General features: G+C 41.6%; 1 protein-coding gene across 1 annotated transcript in view; it reads right to left on the reverse strand.

The window, feature by feature from the left end:
• The window catches only part of FGF2 (fibroblast growth factor 2), an 89,512-nt gene that overhangs the window by 33,763 nt on the left and 38,421 nt on the right, over positions 1-17,328 (reverse strand). The window contains exon 2 of the mRNA XM_002717238.5: positions 2,656-2,759. Coding sequence (XP_002717284.2) covers positions 2,656-2,759 — 104 coding nt within the window. The remainder of the gene's footprint in view (positions 1-2,655; positions 2,760-17,328) is intronic.

A 17,328-nucleotide genomic window follows, 5' to 3' on the forward strand; every position in this document is an offset into this window, starting at 1 on the left:
ACTTCACTCCTAAATCTAATCAACCGCAGGTGCTAGCACTTCATGCAGTGCTCTCTGTCCTATTGTCATCGCCAGGTTCTCATCATCTGAATGTAACCCCAGGCAGTTTTCTGTATCTAGGCCTTTGCATGTGTTATGTCTAGAATTATCCATTCCTTCATTCTTACTCCTTATACTCCCTAACTACCAGGTGAACTGCTTCCTCTTCAGGACCTAAAATTGCAGCCATCTGGGAGGTGAACCAGTGGATGGAAGATCTCTGGCTCTCTCTCTCTCTGTCACACAGCCTATCAAATAAGCAAATAAACAAATATTTAAGATGACACTTGGTATGGCTGCACCCCCATATTGGAGTGCCTAGGTTTAAGTGTTGGCTCTTGGTTCCAGCTTCCTGCTAATTCGCAGCCTGGGAGGCAGTAGCGATGGTGACTTGTCTGTGCCACCTGCATGGGAGACCCGAATGGAGTTCCGGGTTCCTGGCATCAGCCTGGCCCAGCTCTGGGTGTTGTGGGCATTTAGAGAGTGAATCAGCAAATGAAAGGTTGTCTGCCTTTCAAATAAAAAAAAAAAGTTTAAAATCCTATTTATATAACATCTTCCTCAATTCTAGGTTAAGTTTAATCACTTCCTTTCAGACATCACAGCACTTCTTATTGCTACACATACATGCAAAATTGAAAAGTAATTTCTCAGGGCCAGAGCTATGACAGAGTGGGTAAAAGCCACCACCTGCAGCGCCGGCATCCCATCCAGGTACTGGGTCAAATTCTGGCTGCTCTACTTCCAATCCAGCTCTCTGCTATGGCCTGGGAAAGCAGTGGAAGATGGCCCAAGTCTTTGGGCCCCTGTATCTGCATGAGAGACCCAAAGAAGCTCCTGGCTTTGGACCAGCCCAGCTCCAGTCATTGTGGCCATTTAGGGAGTGAACCAGAAGATGGAAGACTTCTCTCTCCCCCACCCCCCACACCTCGGCCTCTCTGTAACTCTGCCTTCCAAATAAATATTTTTTTAAAAAAAGAAAAAGTAATTTCTCAAAACCTTAACATGATTACAAAAACTGATATATACTATTCTGCTTCCCCATTGTGACTCATTAACAGCAGAGACCATCTGATATTCAGTTGTATAAATCTAATTATTGGCTTTTTTTTTTTTTCAAAAAATTTATTTATTTATTTTAAAGTTAGAGTTACTGAGAGAGAGGGAGAGACTGACAAAGAGAAATAAAGAGACCAATTTTCCAACCACTGATTCACTCCCTAAATGGCCATAATGGCCAGGAATGGGCCAGCCTGAAGCCAGGAGGCTGGAACTCCCTCCAGGTCTCCCATGTGGGTGGCAGGGACCCAAATACTTTGACTATCTTTCACTGCTTTTCCCAGGCCATTGGCAGGGAGCTGGATAGGAAGTGGAGCAGCCAGGAAACAAACAGGTACCCATATAGGATGTCGACGACAGCTTAACCAGCCATGACATAATGCTAGCCCCACAGGCAATTCTTCAAGATTCTGAAATTGATTCAATGCCAAGAACAAAAATTGAGAGTCACTACACCAACTTGTTATTTATCTTGCAAAAATAGCATCAACTGATAATGTCAACATAAACATATCCTTGTCAGATAATCAATCTGAAATTAAGATTGCTGATATATGCCTTTTTTGTTTGTTTCAGCATCTTCAGAAATCCAAAAGCCTTCATTCAGAAACTATATAGCTCAAAACACCACAGTTTCTCTCCACTATTATATCCCTTTTGTGGGAGGAGTTAGAGACTAGAATGGGTCCCAGGCTTTGGTATAACGGCTATGGTATGCACACATGCCTGCACACCCCACACACACTTCTCTCTCCTTAGGAGACAGAAATAGGAACTGCATTTTTCATTCCTCTTTATTTTCCATGCCAATTTCTATGCTTTGTGTATGCTGAGGAGGTATGCAATCCTGTTTATGATAATAAAGGTAAAGCTGGCAGGATGTGTGCACTAGTAGAGAGAAAATAGGACTCCCGAACAGCTGTGACAAAACATTAAAAAAAAAAAGTAAGAAAACCAACTCAGAATAATTTGCCTAAGAACACAAACCTAATAAATGACAAAGCTAGCATTTGTAACCAAGTTAAAAACCCATTCTCAACTGATAATCTCCCTAAATTTATGGACTGAACCAGCAGATGGAAAATCTCTCTCTCCTTCTGTCACTCTGCAATGGCCAGGGCTAGACCAGGGTAAGGCCAGGAGCCCAGAGTTTCTTCCAGGTCTCCCACATGTGTGCCCAAATACTTGGGCCATCTTCCACCACTTTCCCAGGTTATTAGCAAGGAACTGGGTCAGAAGTAGAACAGCCAAGAAGACTTGAAGCAGCAGAAGTAGAACAGCCAAGACTTGAACCAGTGGGATGCTGGCGCTGCAGGCAGAGGCTCAACCTGCTACGCCACAGAGCCAGCCCGTAAACTGTTTTCTTGGTTACTTTACTCTCTCAAGAGTTTAGTTTTTCATCTGTGAAGCAACGAGAATACTTTTCTATTTTATAGGCTGAACAGGAAGATTAAATAATATAGCACATGTAAAAATCCTTAACAAAGATTTAATAAATGTCAGTGCAGTAATAAAAGCTAACAGAAAAAAACTACAAAAAAAGACAGCATTACTTACAGAAGCCAGCAGTCTTCCATCTTCCTTCATAGCAAGGTAACGGTTTGCACACACACCTTTGATGGATACAACTCCTCTCTCTTCTGCTTGAAGTTGTAATTTGACTGTAAGTAAAGGAGAAAAATTACCTCTGTAGTCCCACAGAGAAAAGAGCCATCTCCACAGTGTTTATGCAACCCAACAAGTCTTTAAAAGGTTCATGAGGGCAGGGGTTCATTCTAGCAGTAAGTTCTTAGGGGCAGGCATTATGGACCACATCTCCTATCAGAGTGACTGGGTTCAAGTTCCAGTCCCACTACCGATCCCAACTTTCTGTGAGTGTGCCACGAGGTGATGACATAAGTAGTTGGGTCCTGCCCCCATGTGGGAGACTTGAACTGGGTTCCTGGGGCCCAGATTCAGTTGCTGGCCTTTGGGGAATGAATCAGAAAATGAGGGCTCTGTGTTTTTCTCTGTCACATAAACAATTTTTTTATTTAAATTTTTAAAATATTTTATTTATTTATTTGAGAGGCAGAGTTAGAGAGAGAGAGGGAGAAACAGAGATAAAGGTCTTCCATCACTGGTTCACTCTCCAAATGGCCAAAGTGGCTGAAGCTGAGCTAATCCGAAACCAGGATCTTCTTCTGGGTCTCCCAACAGGGTGCAGGGGCCCAAGGACTTGGGCCACCTTCTACTACTTCCACAGGCCATAGCAGCGAGCTGGGTCAGAAAAGGAGCAGCCGGGACATGAACTGGTGTCCATATGAGATGCCGGCACAGCAGGCAGAGGCTTAGCCTACTACAGCACCAGCCCCTCAAATAATTGCTTTTAAAGTTCATGGATATTGTGGAGAAAAAATGATGCACAGATTTCAAAATATTCTGAACAAAAATAAACTTATCTTTTCATTCAAATTTCCACAAGCTTTTGGAAGTACATTTGGGTAAAGACCAGAGATGCCCGGGCAACCAGCTAATCCATTCTGGAGGACTGTTGTGGTTATGGGGACAAAGGCTGGGGGCAGATGTCTACTGAACTGTACTAGAGGGTAAGATGCAGATCTGCTAGCGCACCAGGGCCTAGGGGCTCCTTTGTCACTCCCATGTCACAGGGTGAGCAGAAGAGAGGCACAGAATGGAAAATCATTTCCTTGGTTGGGGCAAGCAGCCTCCGCTAAATTATGTTAACTGTTCCTATCTGTTTGTAAAATGAACATATTTTAAGAAGACACAGAAATGCAAACCATGTGTAACTATGTCCACAAATGTCATCATTGTAAAGGCTTTAAAAGCCACATTTAGCCAATTGTGCACAAATAAGACACAACCTAATTGTTCATTCTTCTCTTCTGGGCTATATATTTCCTTGATTTCTACACATCTAATTTCTAGATTCCCTTTTAGTGCAATATTAATGATTTATCTTTCCTTACAGAGGGATTCTGATGAATAGCTATTTTTCTTGAGCAATTATCTTTCTTATGGAAAAACAATATGCTTATATTTAATTTGCTTATACTACATGATGAAGTATTTTCAAAATATAAGGTTCTGAGGAAGATGACCTGTTTCACTACACTACCAACATTAAGCAGATTATTTGAAAATAAAAATAGGTATTATTTGATAATGATGCTAATGCCATATGGACAGATAATTATTTAATTAACTGAAATAAAAATGAAGTATTTCTATTTTGCTACACAGAGGCTGCATTCACCAGCCTAGAACAACATTTCCCAAATGTATTTTGGCTAACAGATATTATATAAAAAACAGACAGACAGTGTGGTCAAATAAATTTAGACAATTTTTGGTTAAATCAAGGTAACTACTGCCAAACCTTTCAGAACTTTATCATAAATGGCAATGCAAATTACTTTAACCCATTGTGGTCCATCATCCTATCAACCCTATCAAGACAACTGAACCATAAATATACCACTCATAGTAACTTTGAATTAAGTATGTTATTGAAATATTCGCAGAATTGAAAATTTGGGACTTAATGGGTTAAGGGGATCAAGGACACAGTGTTTATCAAATGTATACAGTTCCAAAATAATTTTTTCATAGATCATCATATAGCCTATAGATATACCTAGAGAATTACTGAACACAATATAAAAAAATAATGAAACATGAAAATTTCAGAAATCAGCACAATATTATTTCGATGACATAAAAATATCTTAATTTTCCCAAGTACTTACAGGTAGTCAAGGAAACAGAGCACAAAAAACATTTGAAAGATTATGAAATAATCAGGCTTGTTAAATATAATGATGGCCTAGTAATTTTGTTAAATTTTTCCTATTTGGAGAACAATATACACATAAAATGAGTCATAGTACCAGGGATTCTCTTTAAAATGCTCAGGTGATTAAAAAAATAAATATTTCTGTATAAAGTCGATAGAATAAATAAAACAAGATCGGGGCTGGCATTATGGCATAGTGGGTAAAGCCACCACCTGCAGTGCCAGCATCCCATATGGACACCAGTTCGAGTCCTGGCTGCTCCACTTCCATCCAGCTTTCTGCTATGGCCTGGGAAAGCAGCAGAAGATGGCCCAAGTCCTTGAGTCCCTGTACCCACGTGGGAGGCCCTGAAGAAGCTCCAGGCTTCTGGCTTCAGATTGGCCTAGCTCTGGCCATTGCAGCCATTTGGGGAGTGAACCAGCAGATGGAAGACTCCTTTCCTTCTCTGCAATCCCGCCTTTCAAATAAATCAATCAGAAAAAAAAAAGTTCAACTTGTTTCAATAATCACTGGAAACACTGGAATTCATAATGGGGAAATGATATAAAATGCATACATGACACCTTAAGTTTAAGAAAGTTGCTATAGCTAAATTAATGTCTGACAAATGCAAATTTCAGGGCAAGTTGTACAACCAAATACAAACAGGGTTGTTTCATACTGATAAGAGGGCCTGGTTCATTGGAAGACATAATAATCCTAAGTGTCTAGCAACTAAGCATAGAACTCTAAAATATCTGAAGCAAAAACTGCCAAAAGAGAAGAAACAAATCAGTAAGAATAGGATATGATGGCACTGTCAATCAACTAGACCTCACCTTTGTTTTGTTTTTTGATTAGGCAGACACTAAACTTAAACTTCATTCTCCTGTTAACATCACAGTCATTTGAAAACTATGTTCAAAAAACATTCTGTCAGCATGCTAAGCTCTTCTATGCTGACTTGCCTAGTGGACTTGAATGATTCCAATCGCTTCATTCCACCCGAGCATCTCTTTTTCAAAAGTCACGTCTTTAAATGCCTTTTTAAAGGGCTTCAATCCTGAGTTGTCAGTGCTTTTAGTTCCCTTGTTTATTCTGTAATAGCCTCATGGAGATATAATTCACACATCATACAACTTATCCATTTAAAGTATGCATACACTTCAACAGCTTTTAGTATGTTCATAGACTTGCGCAGCCACTGCAATCAGTTTTAGAACATTTTCATCATCCCACACCTTTTAGTCGTCACCCTCCACACCCCTAGCAGCACCATCCCCAACCCTTAGCAACCCTTATCTACTTTGTCTCTACAGATTTGTCAATTCTGCACACTTCATACAAATGAAGCTTTTAAATGTGCTCTTGTGTGAATGGCTTTCTTCACTCAGAATGATGCTTTTAAGGCTCACCTGTCTTGTAGTACAGGTTAGCACTTCATTCCCTTCACTGCCAAGATTCTATTACATGCAGAGATCATAGCTGATTTATCCATTCCTCAGCTGATGGGCATTTGGGTTGCTCCCACTTTTTGGCTATCTGGATAATTCTGCTGTGAACATTTGTGAACACATCATTTAGGTATATACCTAGGAGTGAAATGACTGGGTCATGCAATAACTCTACATCCAATCATGTAAGGAATTCTACACTGGTTTCCAGAGCAGCTGTACCATTTTACATAACCATCAGCAGTATATAAGAGTTTTGATTTTTTCACAATCAGGACACTTGTACAGATTTTTTTTTATGTTTAATTACAGTAATTCTATAGTCGGATACAAATTAGTATCTCACTGGGGTCTTTATTTGTATTTTCCTTATGGGCAATGGTCTGAACATCTTTTCATGTGCTTATTGGCCACTTGCATACCTTCTTTGAGAAATGTGTACTTAGAATCTTTGGCACATTTTATAACCTAGTTATCTTTCTACTATTGAGTTGTAAGTGCTCTTATATACTCTAGACACATGTCCCTTATCAGATATATAGTTTGCAAATATTTTTTCCTATCCTGGTGTTTGTCTTTTACTTTTCCTGATGCTGCATTTTTAATTGTCATGAAGTCCTTTTTATCAATTTTGCCCTTTCATTATTTATGCTCTTGGTGGCACTGCCTAAGATACCATTTCCTAATCCAGGCTCATGGAGATCTACAGCGATGCTTTCCTTAAAGTTCTAGTTTCACTCCTTCTCTTTAGGTTCTCATCCATCTTGAGTTAATTTTTGAACATGGTAAGAGGGTACAACTTCATTCTTTTGCTTGTGGATATGCCCAAACAGACATTTAAAGATCACTATTTCCAACATCAGCAAATTAAACTGTTCAAGGGCACATGACACATTATACATTATACATTAGAGGGAAAAGCATTTAGCCTAGTAGTTATGACATCCATGTCTCACACTGGAGTACTTGGGTTAAAGTAGTTGCAATTCTGTCATCCACCCTGGAGACCTAGACTGTGTTCTCCACTTGCAGCTTCTGACCTAGTTGAGCTCCAGCTGTTCCGAGTGTTTGGAATGAACCAACAGATGGAAGCACACTCTCTCTCCATCTCTCTCTGCCTCCCAAATAAAAATTTTAAGAACTAATCATATGCTATTTTAAAAATTCGAAACATACTGAATATTAAATAAGAAATCAGTAATAAGATACCTGGAAGATTGCCAAAATCTTTAGAAATTCAGCAGCATATTTCCTCTTCCTTTTGGTTATTATTTACTTTTAAAAATTTATTTGAAAGAGCAACAGAGAGAGAGACAGAGACAGTGAGCTTCCATTCACTGGTTCATTCCCAAAATGCCCACAACAGCTGAGGCTGGGCTAGGCCAAAGTCAGAAGTCAGAGACTCCATCCAGATCTCCCATGTGGATGGCAAAGACTCAAGCACTCGAGGCATCATCTGCCACCTCTCAGGATGTGCATTGGCAGGGAGCAGGATCTTGGTATAGCTGGGACTTCAAGACACTCCAAATGAAGGATGAAGGCATTCCAAGCAGTGGCTTAACTTGCTAAGGCACAATCCCTGCCCCAAGCAATATATTTTAAGATTTATTTATTTGAAAGTCAGAGTTACACACAGAGAGAGTAGAGGCAGAGAGAGAGAGAGGAGAGGCAGAGAGAAAGCGAGCAAGCGAGAGAGAGGTCTTCCATCCTATGGTTCACTCCTCAAATGGCCGCAACAGCCGGAGCTGTGCCAATCCAAAGCCAGGAGCCAGGAGCTTCTTCCGGGTCTCCCACACAGGTGCAGGGGCCCAAGGACTTGGGCCATCTTCTACTGCTTTCCCAGGCCGTAGCAGAGAGCTGGATCAGAAGTGGAGCAGCCAGGACTAGAACTGGTGCCCATATGGGATGCCGGCGCTCCAGGCCAGGGTGTTAACCCGCTGCACCACAGTGCCAGCCCCAAGCAATACATTTTCAAACAAAACATACATAAAAGAAATCACAATAGAAATTGAAAAATATTTCTAATTGTATGATAACATAAACTCATCATAAAGGAAAAGTTATAGCTTTACATTATCTATATTAGAAAGCAAAAAAATAAAAATCTAAGCTACTTTATAAGCTAAAAAAAAGTCAAGGAATACTTAATACATAAAACTGTACACTTGAATAAATACAGATTAGTAGGAAATACTCCTAAACAGTTAACAGTGATTTGGGGATGATGAAATAAAAATGATATTTGACTTCATATATTTTCTGGCACCTAAACATTTTTTTTTTTGGCTAAGCATATGTTATTTTATGACAAGAACATAATGTTAGCATTTCTAGAATTTTAAAATAATCTAAAATAAAATATTGTATTGTGTCATATTAAACATGACCAAGAAAATAATCACATTCATAGCTTCAAGAAAAGAGAGAGAATTTCTCTCTCAATAAAAGCAATGACTGAATCTTGTTGATTGCAATAAACCAACAGTTCAAAAAAATTATAAGATCACTAGGAAAACCTTAACACTAACTGCATTTTTATGCTTCAAAAGGAATTTAAAAAATTTTAGGGGCCAGCGTTATGGCACAGCAGTTTAAGCTGCTACCTGCAATGCTGGAATCCCATATGGGGGCCAGTTCATGTCCCGGCTGCTCCACATCCGGTCCAGCTCCCTGCTAATGGCCTGGGAAAGCAGTGAAAGATGGCCTAAGTGCTTGTGCCCCTGCCATCCACGTGGGAGACCAGATGAAGCTTCTGGCTTCAGGCTGTCTCAGCCCTGGCCATTGTAGCTATTTGGGGAGTAAACCAGCAGATGGAAGATACCTCTCTCTTTTTCTCTTTCTCTCCTTGTATTTCTGTCTTCAAATAAATTTTTATTCATTCATTCATTTATTTATTTATTTAAATTCACAGGGCTAGCATTGTGGTGCAACAGGCTAAGCTGCCACCTGTGACACTGGCATACTATAAGGGTGCCAGTTCCAGTCCTGCAGCTCCCTGCTAATTTGCCTGGGAAAGCAGTGGAAAATGATCGCAAGTCCTTGGACCCCTGAACCTAGGTAGGAGATCCAGGTAAAGCCTCTGGCTCTTGGCTTCAGCCTGGCCCAGCTCCAGCTGTTAAAACCATTTGGGAAGTGAGCCAGCAGATAGATCTCCCTTTCCCTCTCTCGCTCCCTCCCTCCCTCCATCTCCTTCTTCTTGTTACCCTGCCTTTCAAACACATAACTCTTCAACAACTAATGATAAATTTTTAAAAATTTAGATGCAAGGACAGAACTGATTTTTAAGTCCTTATGTTTTAGAGATACATACTATTCATTATCTAATATGTGCTAATGCATATCACACTATGTAAGGATTTATGTAATCACTTGCAATTATTTGATGAAATGCCATGAGGTCCTGCACACACTTCAAAACAATCTAGTGCTGGGGTGGGGCAGAGAGGCAGTGGAAGTAAAGAAGAAATAAAAATGGCCATGTGATGACTGCTAGAGCTGGGTGATGGGTACACGGAGTTCATTATACTGGTCTGCTTTTTGTTTTTAAATTTTTATTCGCTTACTTTATCTGAATGACAGAGAGACAGAGATCTCCAATGTACTGGTTCACTCCCCACATGGCTACAACGAAGTTGTGGGTTACCAGGCCACACCAAAGCCAGGAGCCCAGAGTTCAATCCAGCTCTCCCATGTCAGTGGCAAGGACCCAAACACCTCAGCCATCTCCAGTTGCCTCCCAGGATGTGCACTGGCAGGAAGCTGTAATTGCGACTAGAGCCAGGATTCACACACAGGCACTCCAATACAGAATGTGGGCGTCCCATGTGTTGCCTTAACCCAGATGCCAAATGCCTGCCCCGAACTGTATTTTTGTAGATATTTGAAACTTTCCCTAATAAAAAGTTCTGTTTTGTTATAGAAGCACAAAAGGTAGGGGCCAGAGCTGTGGCATAGGTTAAGCCTCCGCCTGCAGTACCGGCATCCCATATGTGTACCTGTTCAAGTCCCAGCTTCTCCACTTCTGACCCAGCTCCCTGCTGATGGCCAGGGAAAGCAGTGGAAGATGGCCCAAGTCCTTGAGCCCCTGAACCCACGCAGGAGACTAGGAAGAAGCTCCTGGCTTCAGATCAGCCCAGTTCTAGCCGTCACAGCCAGGGGAGTGAATCAGGGAATAGAAGACTTCTCTGTCTGTCTCTCCCTCTGTCTGTAACTCTGCTCTTCAAATAAATAAATCTTTAAAAAAAAAAAAAAAGCATCCAGCACCACAGCTCACTAGGCTAATCCTCCACCTGCAGCGCCGGCATCCCGGGTTCTAGTCCCAGTCGGGGTGCTGGATTCTGTCCCAGTTACCTCTCTTCCTGTCCAGCTCTATGCTGTGGCCCGGGAAGGCAGTGGAGGATGGCCCAAGTGCTTGGGCCCTGCACCCACATGGGAGACCAGGAGGAGGCACCTGGCTCCTGGCTTCAGATCGGTGTAGCACGCCGGCCATAGTGGTCATTTGGGAAGTGAACCAATGGAAAAAAGACCTTTCTCTCTGTCTCTCTAACTCTGCCTGTCAAAACACACACACACACACACACAGACATACACACACACACACAAAAGGTAATCAAAGGCAGTTTATTGACTGTGAGTAGCAATGTCTTGAAGGGTATAAAACTGTGTTAACATTCCAGCGTTCCAGATGGAGCCCTGTTTAGCTAATTCTACACAGTGTGAAATCTCAGGCAGTATTCAAGGATACTGGACAGTCCAGTCCAGTGAAAATTAATTCTAGTTACATTCAAGGGAGCCTTTTTTTGCCACTGCTCCATATTGGGCTGGTTAATGGGGAGGAAAGATACGAGAAAAGTCCTACTTGAGGTTTGTTAAAATTCTTAGTAAGAAAAAGCCATTGGATCTTAGGACATAGCAAAGGCATAAGCTGAAGACAGATTCAATTTGCCATGGTCAGGAGCAGATCTTCTTAAAGTGGTTCTACATCTGAAAGTACTTCAAGATAGGAAATGAAAGGCTTTATGTATAATTTACACATTAAGAGTCCAGAACAGAGTTTTCCACACGTTTCAGGAAATGAAACAATATAGCAAACAAACTAGCAAAAAAACGTGGTCTGAAAAATGGAGGCTGACTTGGTCAGCGTGAATCAGAAATGGCCCATTTCCTTCCAAACCTGGGCAGGGGAACAGGCCCCCTCAGCCCAGTGTCTGGGGGTAACAAAATCCTCACTTCTATTTTTATACCTAAATAAATGTCAAAGCCCTGGTTTTTGTATCATATAAAGATCCTGCTTTAATACGTCAATCAAGCTTTCTGGTAACACACTTGAAAATTTTCTGAGCCAGCTATCAAAAAAGAAAACAAAAGCAAGGTATTTTCTCCATGATAACAACACAAAGCTTATCACCAAACAAGTGTCTGATACATGACTATAAGGTAGAACACAGCTTTAGTTGAAAACTAGGTACCTATCCTCTTGCTTCCTCCGCTCAGAGCAATTTTATGCAACACCTGTCTGAACCTCCCATTGACCAAAAGCTTCCTAACATAAAGAACGAAACCTCCATTTCTGCAGGCTGAGTGACAGCCCAGAGCCACATACTCAGTAGTCTCATAAATGCTTCTTGGAGAAAAACGCTTCCTACAAAACAAAGATGGGTCAATACAGTAGATGGGATATTTGGAAAAACTCTCCTACTATTAACCTCCCAGTAATGCTAAAGCAGGAAAAAAAAAGATTCTCAGAGGCTAAAACTGTGGGTGGAAAGTTCATAGAGAAAAGTAAAAGATGCAGTGTGATAACCTCTTAAATGTGTCATCTTGGTAGCCCCGCTACCTTGTAAGTATATCTCGTGATAGATATGGGCTTTCATTCAGATCTGGCAAAAAAGCCCATGAGAGCATTTCAGGTATGAAAAAGCCAAGACACTCTGGCAAAAAATGACCTAAATGAAAGATCTCTGTGACTGAGATCCCAGTGGAAAGAACGGGCCATCAAAGAAGGAGGTACCTTTCTCTGAAGGGAGGAGAGAACTTCCACTTTGACTATGGCCTTGTCTAAATAATGTAGGAGTTTGTGGACTCGAGAGGCTTCCGTAGCCTTGGTAGCTCATGACAGGAGCCTTGGGTGATCACTGATGTCATAAATAAGAGTGTCAATTGTTAAATCAACAACAGGAGTCACTGTGCACTTGCTCCGCATGTAGGACTTCTGTCCTTAATGTGTGTACTATGAGAATTAATGGTAAAACTAGTCTTCAAACAGTACTTTATACTTTGTGTGGATGCAAACTGTGGAAATCTTTACTTAGTATAGAGTTGCTCTTCTGTATATAAAGATAATTAAAAATGAATTTTAATGAAAAATGGGATGGGAGAGGGAGGAGGTGGGATGGTTTGGAGGTGGGAGGGCAGGTATGGGGGGAAGAACCACTATAATCCAAAAGTTGTACTTATGAAATTTATATCTATCAAATAAAAGCTTTCTATAAAAAATAGAGATTCCCTTTTCTGTAGTTTACTACACTGCTGCAATTCTCAGCCCTAAAAGAAAACAGTGGTGCGTCTGTGCATGTGCATACACTGGTCTTAAGAGAGTAAAAACTGCAGCCACGTGATGGGTGTCACACTAGTTTGAGAAAGGAACTAGCAGAATACAGAAAATGACCCATCCGTTATGAGATGGGAGTCAGGGTATTTCTAGGAGGAACCACCACCGGTTCAGTTAAGACTAGAAAGATAATGGGAGACAGTCACATGTGCAAGGCGCAGGTTAAGGAGAAGCAGGAGGAATGCTAGTCCAGGCAGAGCCACATTTGGGACTGAGGCATGAAACAGCCGCACTTGTTCTAAATGGCCAAGGCCTTGACAGCTGGAGCCGCCGGTGAAGTCCACGGTGGACAGATCCACGGGTCACTGCTCCAGTGTGCTCAACCCCAACCACAAGGGGGAAGAACAATGGGAGGAAGACCTGAGTAAAAGGGTTAAAAACTCAGACATTTTAAAAGGCAAAACTAAAATAGAGTATTTGATACCTGATTGTGTGATGGAACTACTAAAGAAAATAAGCGATTGAAATAAAAGTCTGTACACTTTTACTGGGGAGGGGGAGCTATCCATAAGGTCCAAGGCAGAGAGAAGAGTGTGTGCGATGAGCAAAGCTGAGCTGACTGAGTTACAACAACGTCCACCTAAGTCTTTATAAAGTAGATTTGTTTCCTGTGGTTTCCTGTACCTATGTTCTATTTCACACTGTTAAAGGTTTTTAAATTTAAAAAAAGAAAAAAAGACTATACTAAAAGACTTTTCTAAATTGGACTACAGACTTTGATTTTACCCAGGCAGTTTCAACAAGCTGGAGACTAGCTACCAGAGCCAGGTTTTGGATGCATAGAACTCAACTACTTTGATAAACATAGCTCTCTGCTGGCTTTCTAATGCTGATATTAATCCAGGAAGAGCTGGACTTGGAAAAATAAATATTTTGTTACCCAAGCTTAAAGCTCAGCTTTTGTTGTTATAAAAATAAAAGCTATAAACCACAAAACTGAAGAATATTAACATTAGGTAAAAATCTCAGTGGTCACTTAGTCCTATCATTATACAATTACATCTTAAGTCACATCTACAATATCCAGGGTAAACAGTGCTCGAAAATCATCAAAAGGAAGAATTAACACAGTCCTAAAATGATTTACACATGTAAGCAAAGGAACAGAACTCTGATCACCATAAGTAAACCACTCAAATGTTCAAGTTCTCAGAAAATTAGCAAGAGTATAACCAAAACCAAATTATTATTTCTGTGTTACCACCATTAGTCAAAATATTTTGAAACTATTACTTTGGAATTTCCTACAAAATCTGAACGGTTTTCTTCTGAATATACTCAAATATCAGAATCAGAAAATATCAGTTTATCAGCACTGTAAAGGATCTTCCAGTGCACACTGCCATTTAATAATTAAGGAAGCTGACCCCTAGAGAGGTCTGTCCCTGGTGAAAGAATATGGCTTGGGAAGCAGTCAAGTCAGTGTGTCTGAGAATGGTGAATACAGTCATTCATTCATCCAATAAGCATTTATTAAAAGCAGCTAAGTGTAAGGTACTGGGCTAGCCCGTAGGAAGTACAGAGGCAAATGGAGCACTGGCCTTTAACCTTGAAGAACATACAACGTCACTGAGAGGATGAGGGCTTTATATTATGCAGAGAAACAACAAGGTCGATACTGTGAAGGCGGGCATTTGTCACAGTGGTTAAGTTGTTGCTTGGGACACCTGCACCCGATATCATAGTGCCTGATTTGAGTCATGGGTACTCCACTATGAATCCAGATCCCTGCTCACACACACACCATGGGAGGGAGCAGGTGATGGCTCAACTTGGATCCCTGCCATATACATGGGCTCCTGGTTTTGGCATGGCCCAGCCCTGGTTGTTGCAGAAAATCAATCAGTAGATGAAGATCTTCCTCTCTGTCTGTCCCTCTCCCTCTCCCCCTTTCCTTCTGTCTTGCAAATAAAATGAAAATAAGTTTTTAAAGTTCTTTTTAAAGATCAATTCCTTAACTGTCATGAGAGAAATATATATACACAAGCTACCTTGAGTGTACTCAGAGGGTACAAGTAGCCCAGGTTTGAAGATTAGGGGTTTCCTGGAAGCAATGACAACTGAATAAGGACAGAAGAAATTAGTAGGGAACCAATAGGGTAAGTATGTGACCATAGTAATACCATCTTTTAAAAAAGTTATTTACTTCAGAGAGTCACAAACAGAAAGAGAAAAAGGTCTTCCATCTGCTGGTTCACTCCCCAAATGGCTGCAATGGCTGGAGCTGAGCCAATCCGAAGCCAAGAGCTTCCTCTGGGTCTCACCTGCGGGTACGGGGTCCCAAGCACTTGGGCCATCTTCTACTGCCTTCCCAGGCCACCTGCAGTGAGCTGGATCAGAAGATGAATAGCTGGGACATGAACCAGAGCCCATATGGGATACTGGTGCCACAGGCAGAGGCTTAGCTTACTATGGCACAGTGCCAGCCCCATGTAATGCCATCCTGAGTCTCACCCTCCCTCCACACCCATTTCATGCTCTCTCTCATAAAGGCGCCCATCTACCTGGTGTTACTAACCAGTCATGAAGTATAAGTGTTATCCCAAGACCTGCTTATAGTTAGAAAGCTCAGCAAGATGCCTGAGGGGCTAACTCCTAAAGAATAAAGGAATATTATAACTTGGGCTCCTCCTTCTTCCATCAATTTTTAAAGACATTAAAACGTGGGCTGACATTGTGACACAACAGGTTAAGCCACGACCTGCAATGCTGGCATCCATGTTAGATGGATCCAGTTCAAGTCCTGGCTGTTCCACTTCCCATCCAGGATCCCATTAATGCACCTGGGAAGGCAGCAGAAGATGGCCCAAGTACTTGGGCCTCTGTATCCATGTGGAAGACCCCACTGGAGTTCCAAGCTCCTGGCTTTGGCCTGGCGCAGCCCTGGCAATTGCAGTCATTTTGGGAATGGAAGATACCTCTTCCCCTGCCCGCTTCTCTCTGTGTCACTCTGCCTTTCAAATAAATGTCTTTTTAGAAATATACATATATATATATATAATCTACCTTTCAAATAAAATAAAAATAAAAATATTTTAAACAGGTACTATATAGTATTCTGAAATGCCAATTCTCTTGCCATAGTTATTTGACTTATAATCCCTAACATTTAATTTATGCAATGGGGCTGACATTGTGGTAAGGGATAAAGCCACTGCCTGCCACACTGGCATCCAATATGGGTGCCAAAGTCCCAGGGGCTCAACTTCTAATCTAGCTCCCTGCTAGTGCACCTGAGAAAGCAGTGGAAGATGGACCAAGTGCTTGGACCCCTGCACCTAAGTGGGAGATCCAGAAGAAGTTCCTGGCATCGCCCAACCCAGCCCAAGCCACTGTTGCCATTTGGGGAGTGCACCAGTGGATGGAAGATCGATCGATCGATCGATCGATCAATCGATCTTGATCTCTCTCTCTCTCTCTCCCCCCCCTTCTCTCTCTGCATCTCTGCCTTTCAAATCAATCAATCAATCTTTAGAAAAGGAAGAAAGCAGGACTGCACAATAGCAAAGAGAAGCTCCAGAGATGGAAAGGAACAGGGCTCAAAGCCCCAGTGCTCATCAGTAGTCACAACCAGCTGATGCAGAATTCCCCTTCCCTCGCGTGTTCCACAGCCAGCAGTCTGGTCCTGGCTCGACTAGGATCAGGGAGAGGGCACAGAGCCTCTGGCACTCCGGGCTCTTCTCAGCCTGCTTTGTGCACACAGCGTAGTACAGGCAGGAAAAGTCCAGGGGCACTTCCTGTCAAGAATGGTTGCGGTAATCTGGACTTCAGAAGCACACACGGTCACAAGGCGACATCAAACACAGGCACTTATAAAGAAATGCCTGCCTTCCATCCACAGAAGCCATCGACCCTTTGCATCTTACATGGTCTTTTCTTTCCAGAGGCCAACTGTTGGAGAAATATTTCTAAAACATTTCTACAGAAAAGTTTCTCACAAAATGACAGAAATGGGGGGCAGAATGCTAATTCCCCAAGGTGGGGCTGGGAAAGGGAGTGACGCTAGTAGAGGGCAACCTGAAGGGCCCTTGTGATGATGCAAATGTTCCGTCTCTTGAGTGACAGGACCATAGCTGTGAACAGGTGGCACCCTAGTTCTGCAAGATGTTACAATGGGGAAAACTGGAAAACAAGGAATCTGTACTGTTTCTTACAATCGTGTATGAATGAAGCTACAACTACTCAAGATAAAGTTAAAATGTCAGCCAAGTAGTCCCAAATCTCTGCTTCTTAATAAGTAATATTTTAAATCTATGCTTTGAGATCTACAAAGTTATTTGAGGAATAAAACTAAATAATGTAAAGAACGGGCAGGCATTTGGCGCAACAAGGTAGACCTCACTTGAGATGACTACATCCCACATCAAGAGCTTGGTTCAAGTCCTGG

The sequence above is a fragment of the Oryctolagus cuniculus genome, chromosome 8, assembly GCF_964237555.1.
Source record: "Oryctolagus cuniculus chromosome 8, mOryCun1.1, whole genome shotgun sequence".
Lineage (NCBI taxonomy): Eukaryota > Metazoa > Chordata > Mammalia > Lagomorpha > Leporidae > Oryctolagus > Oryctolagus cuniculus.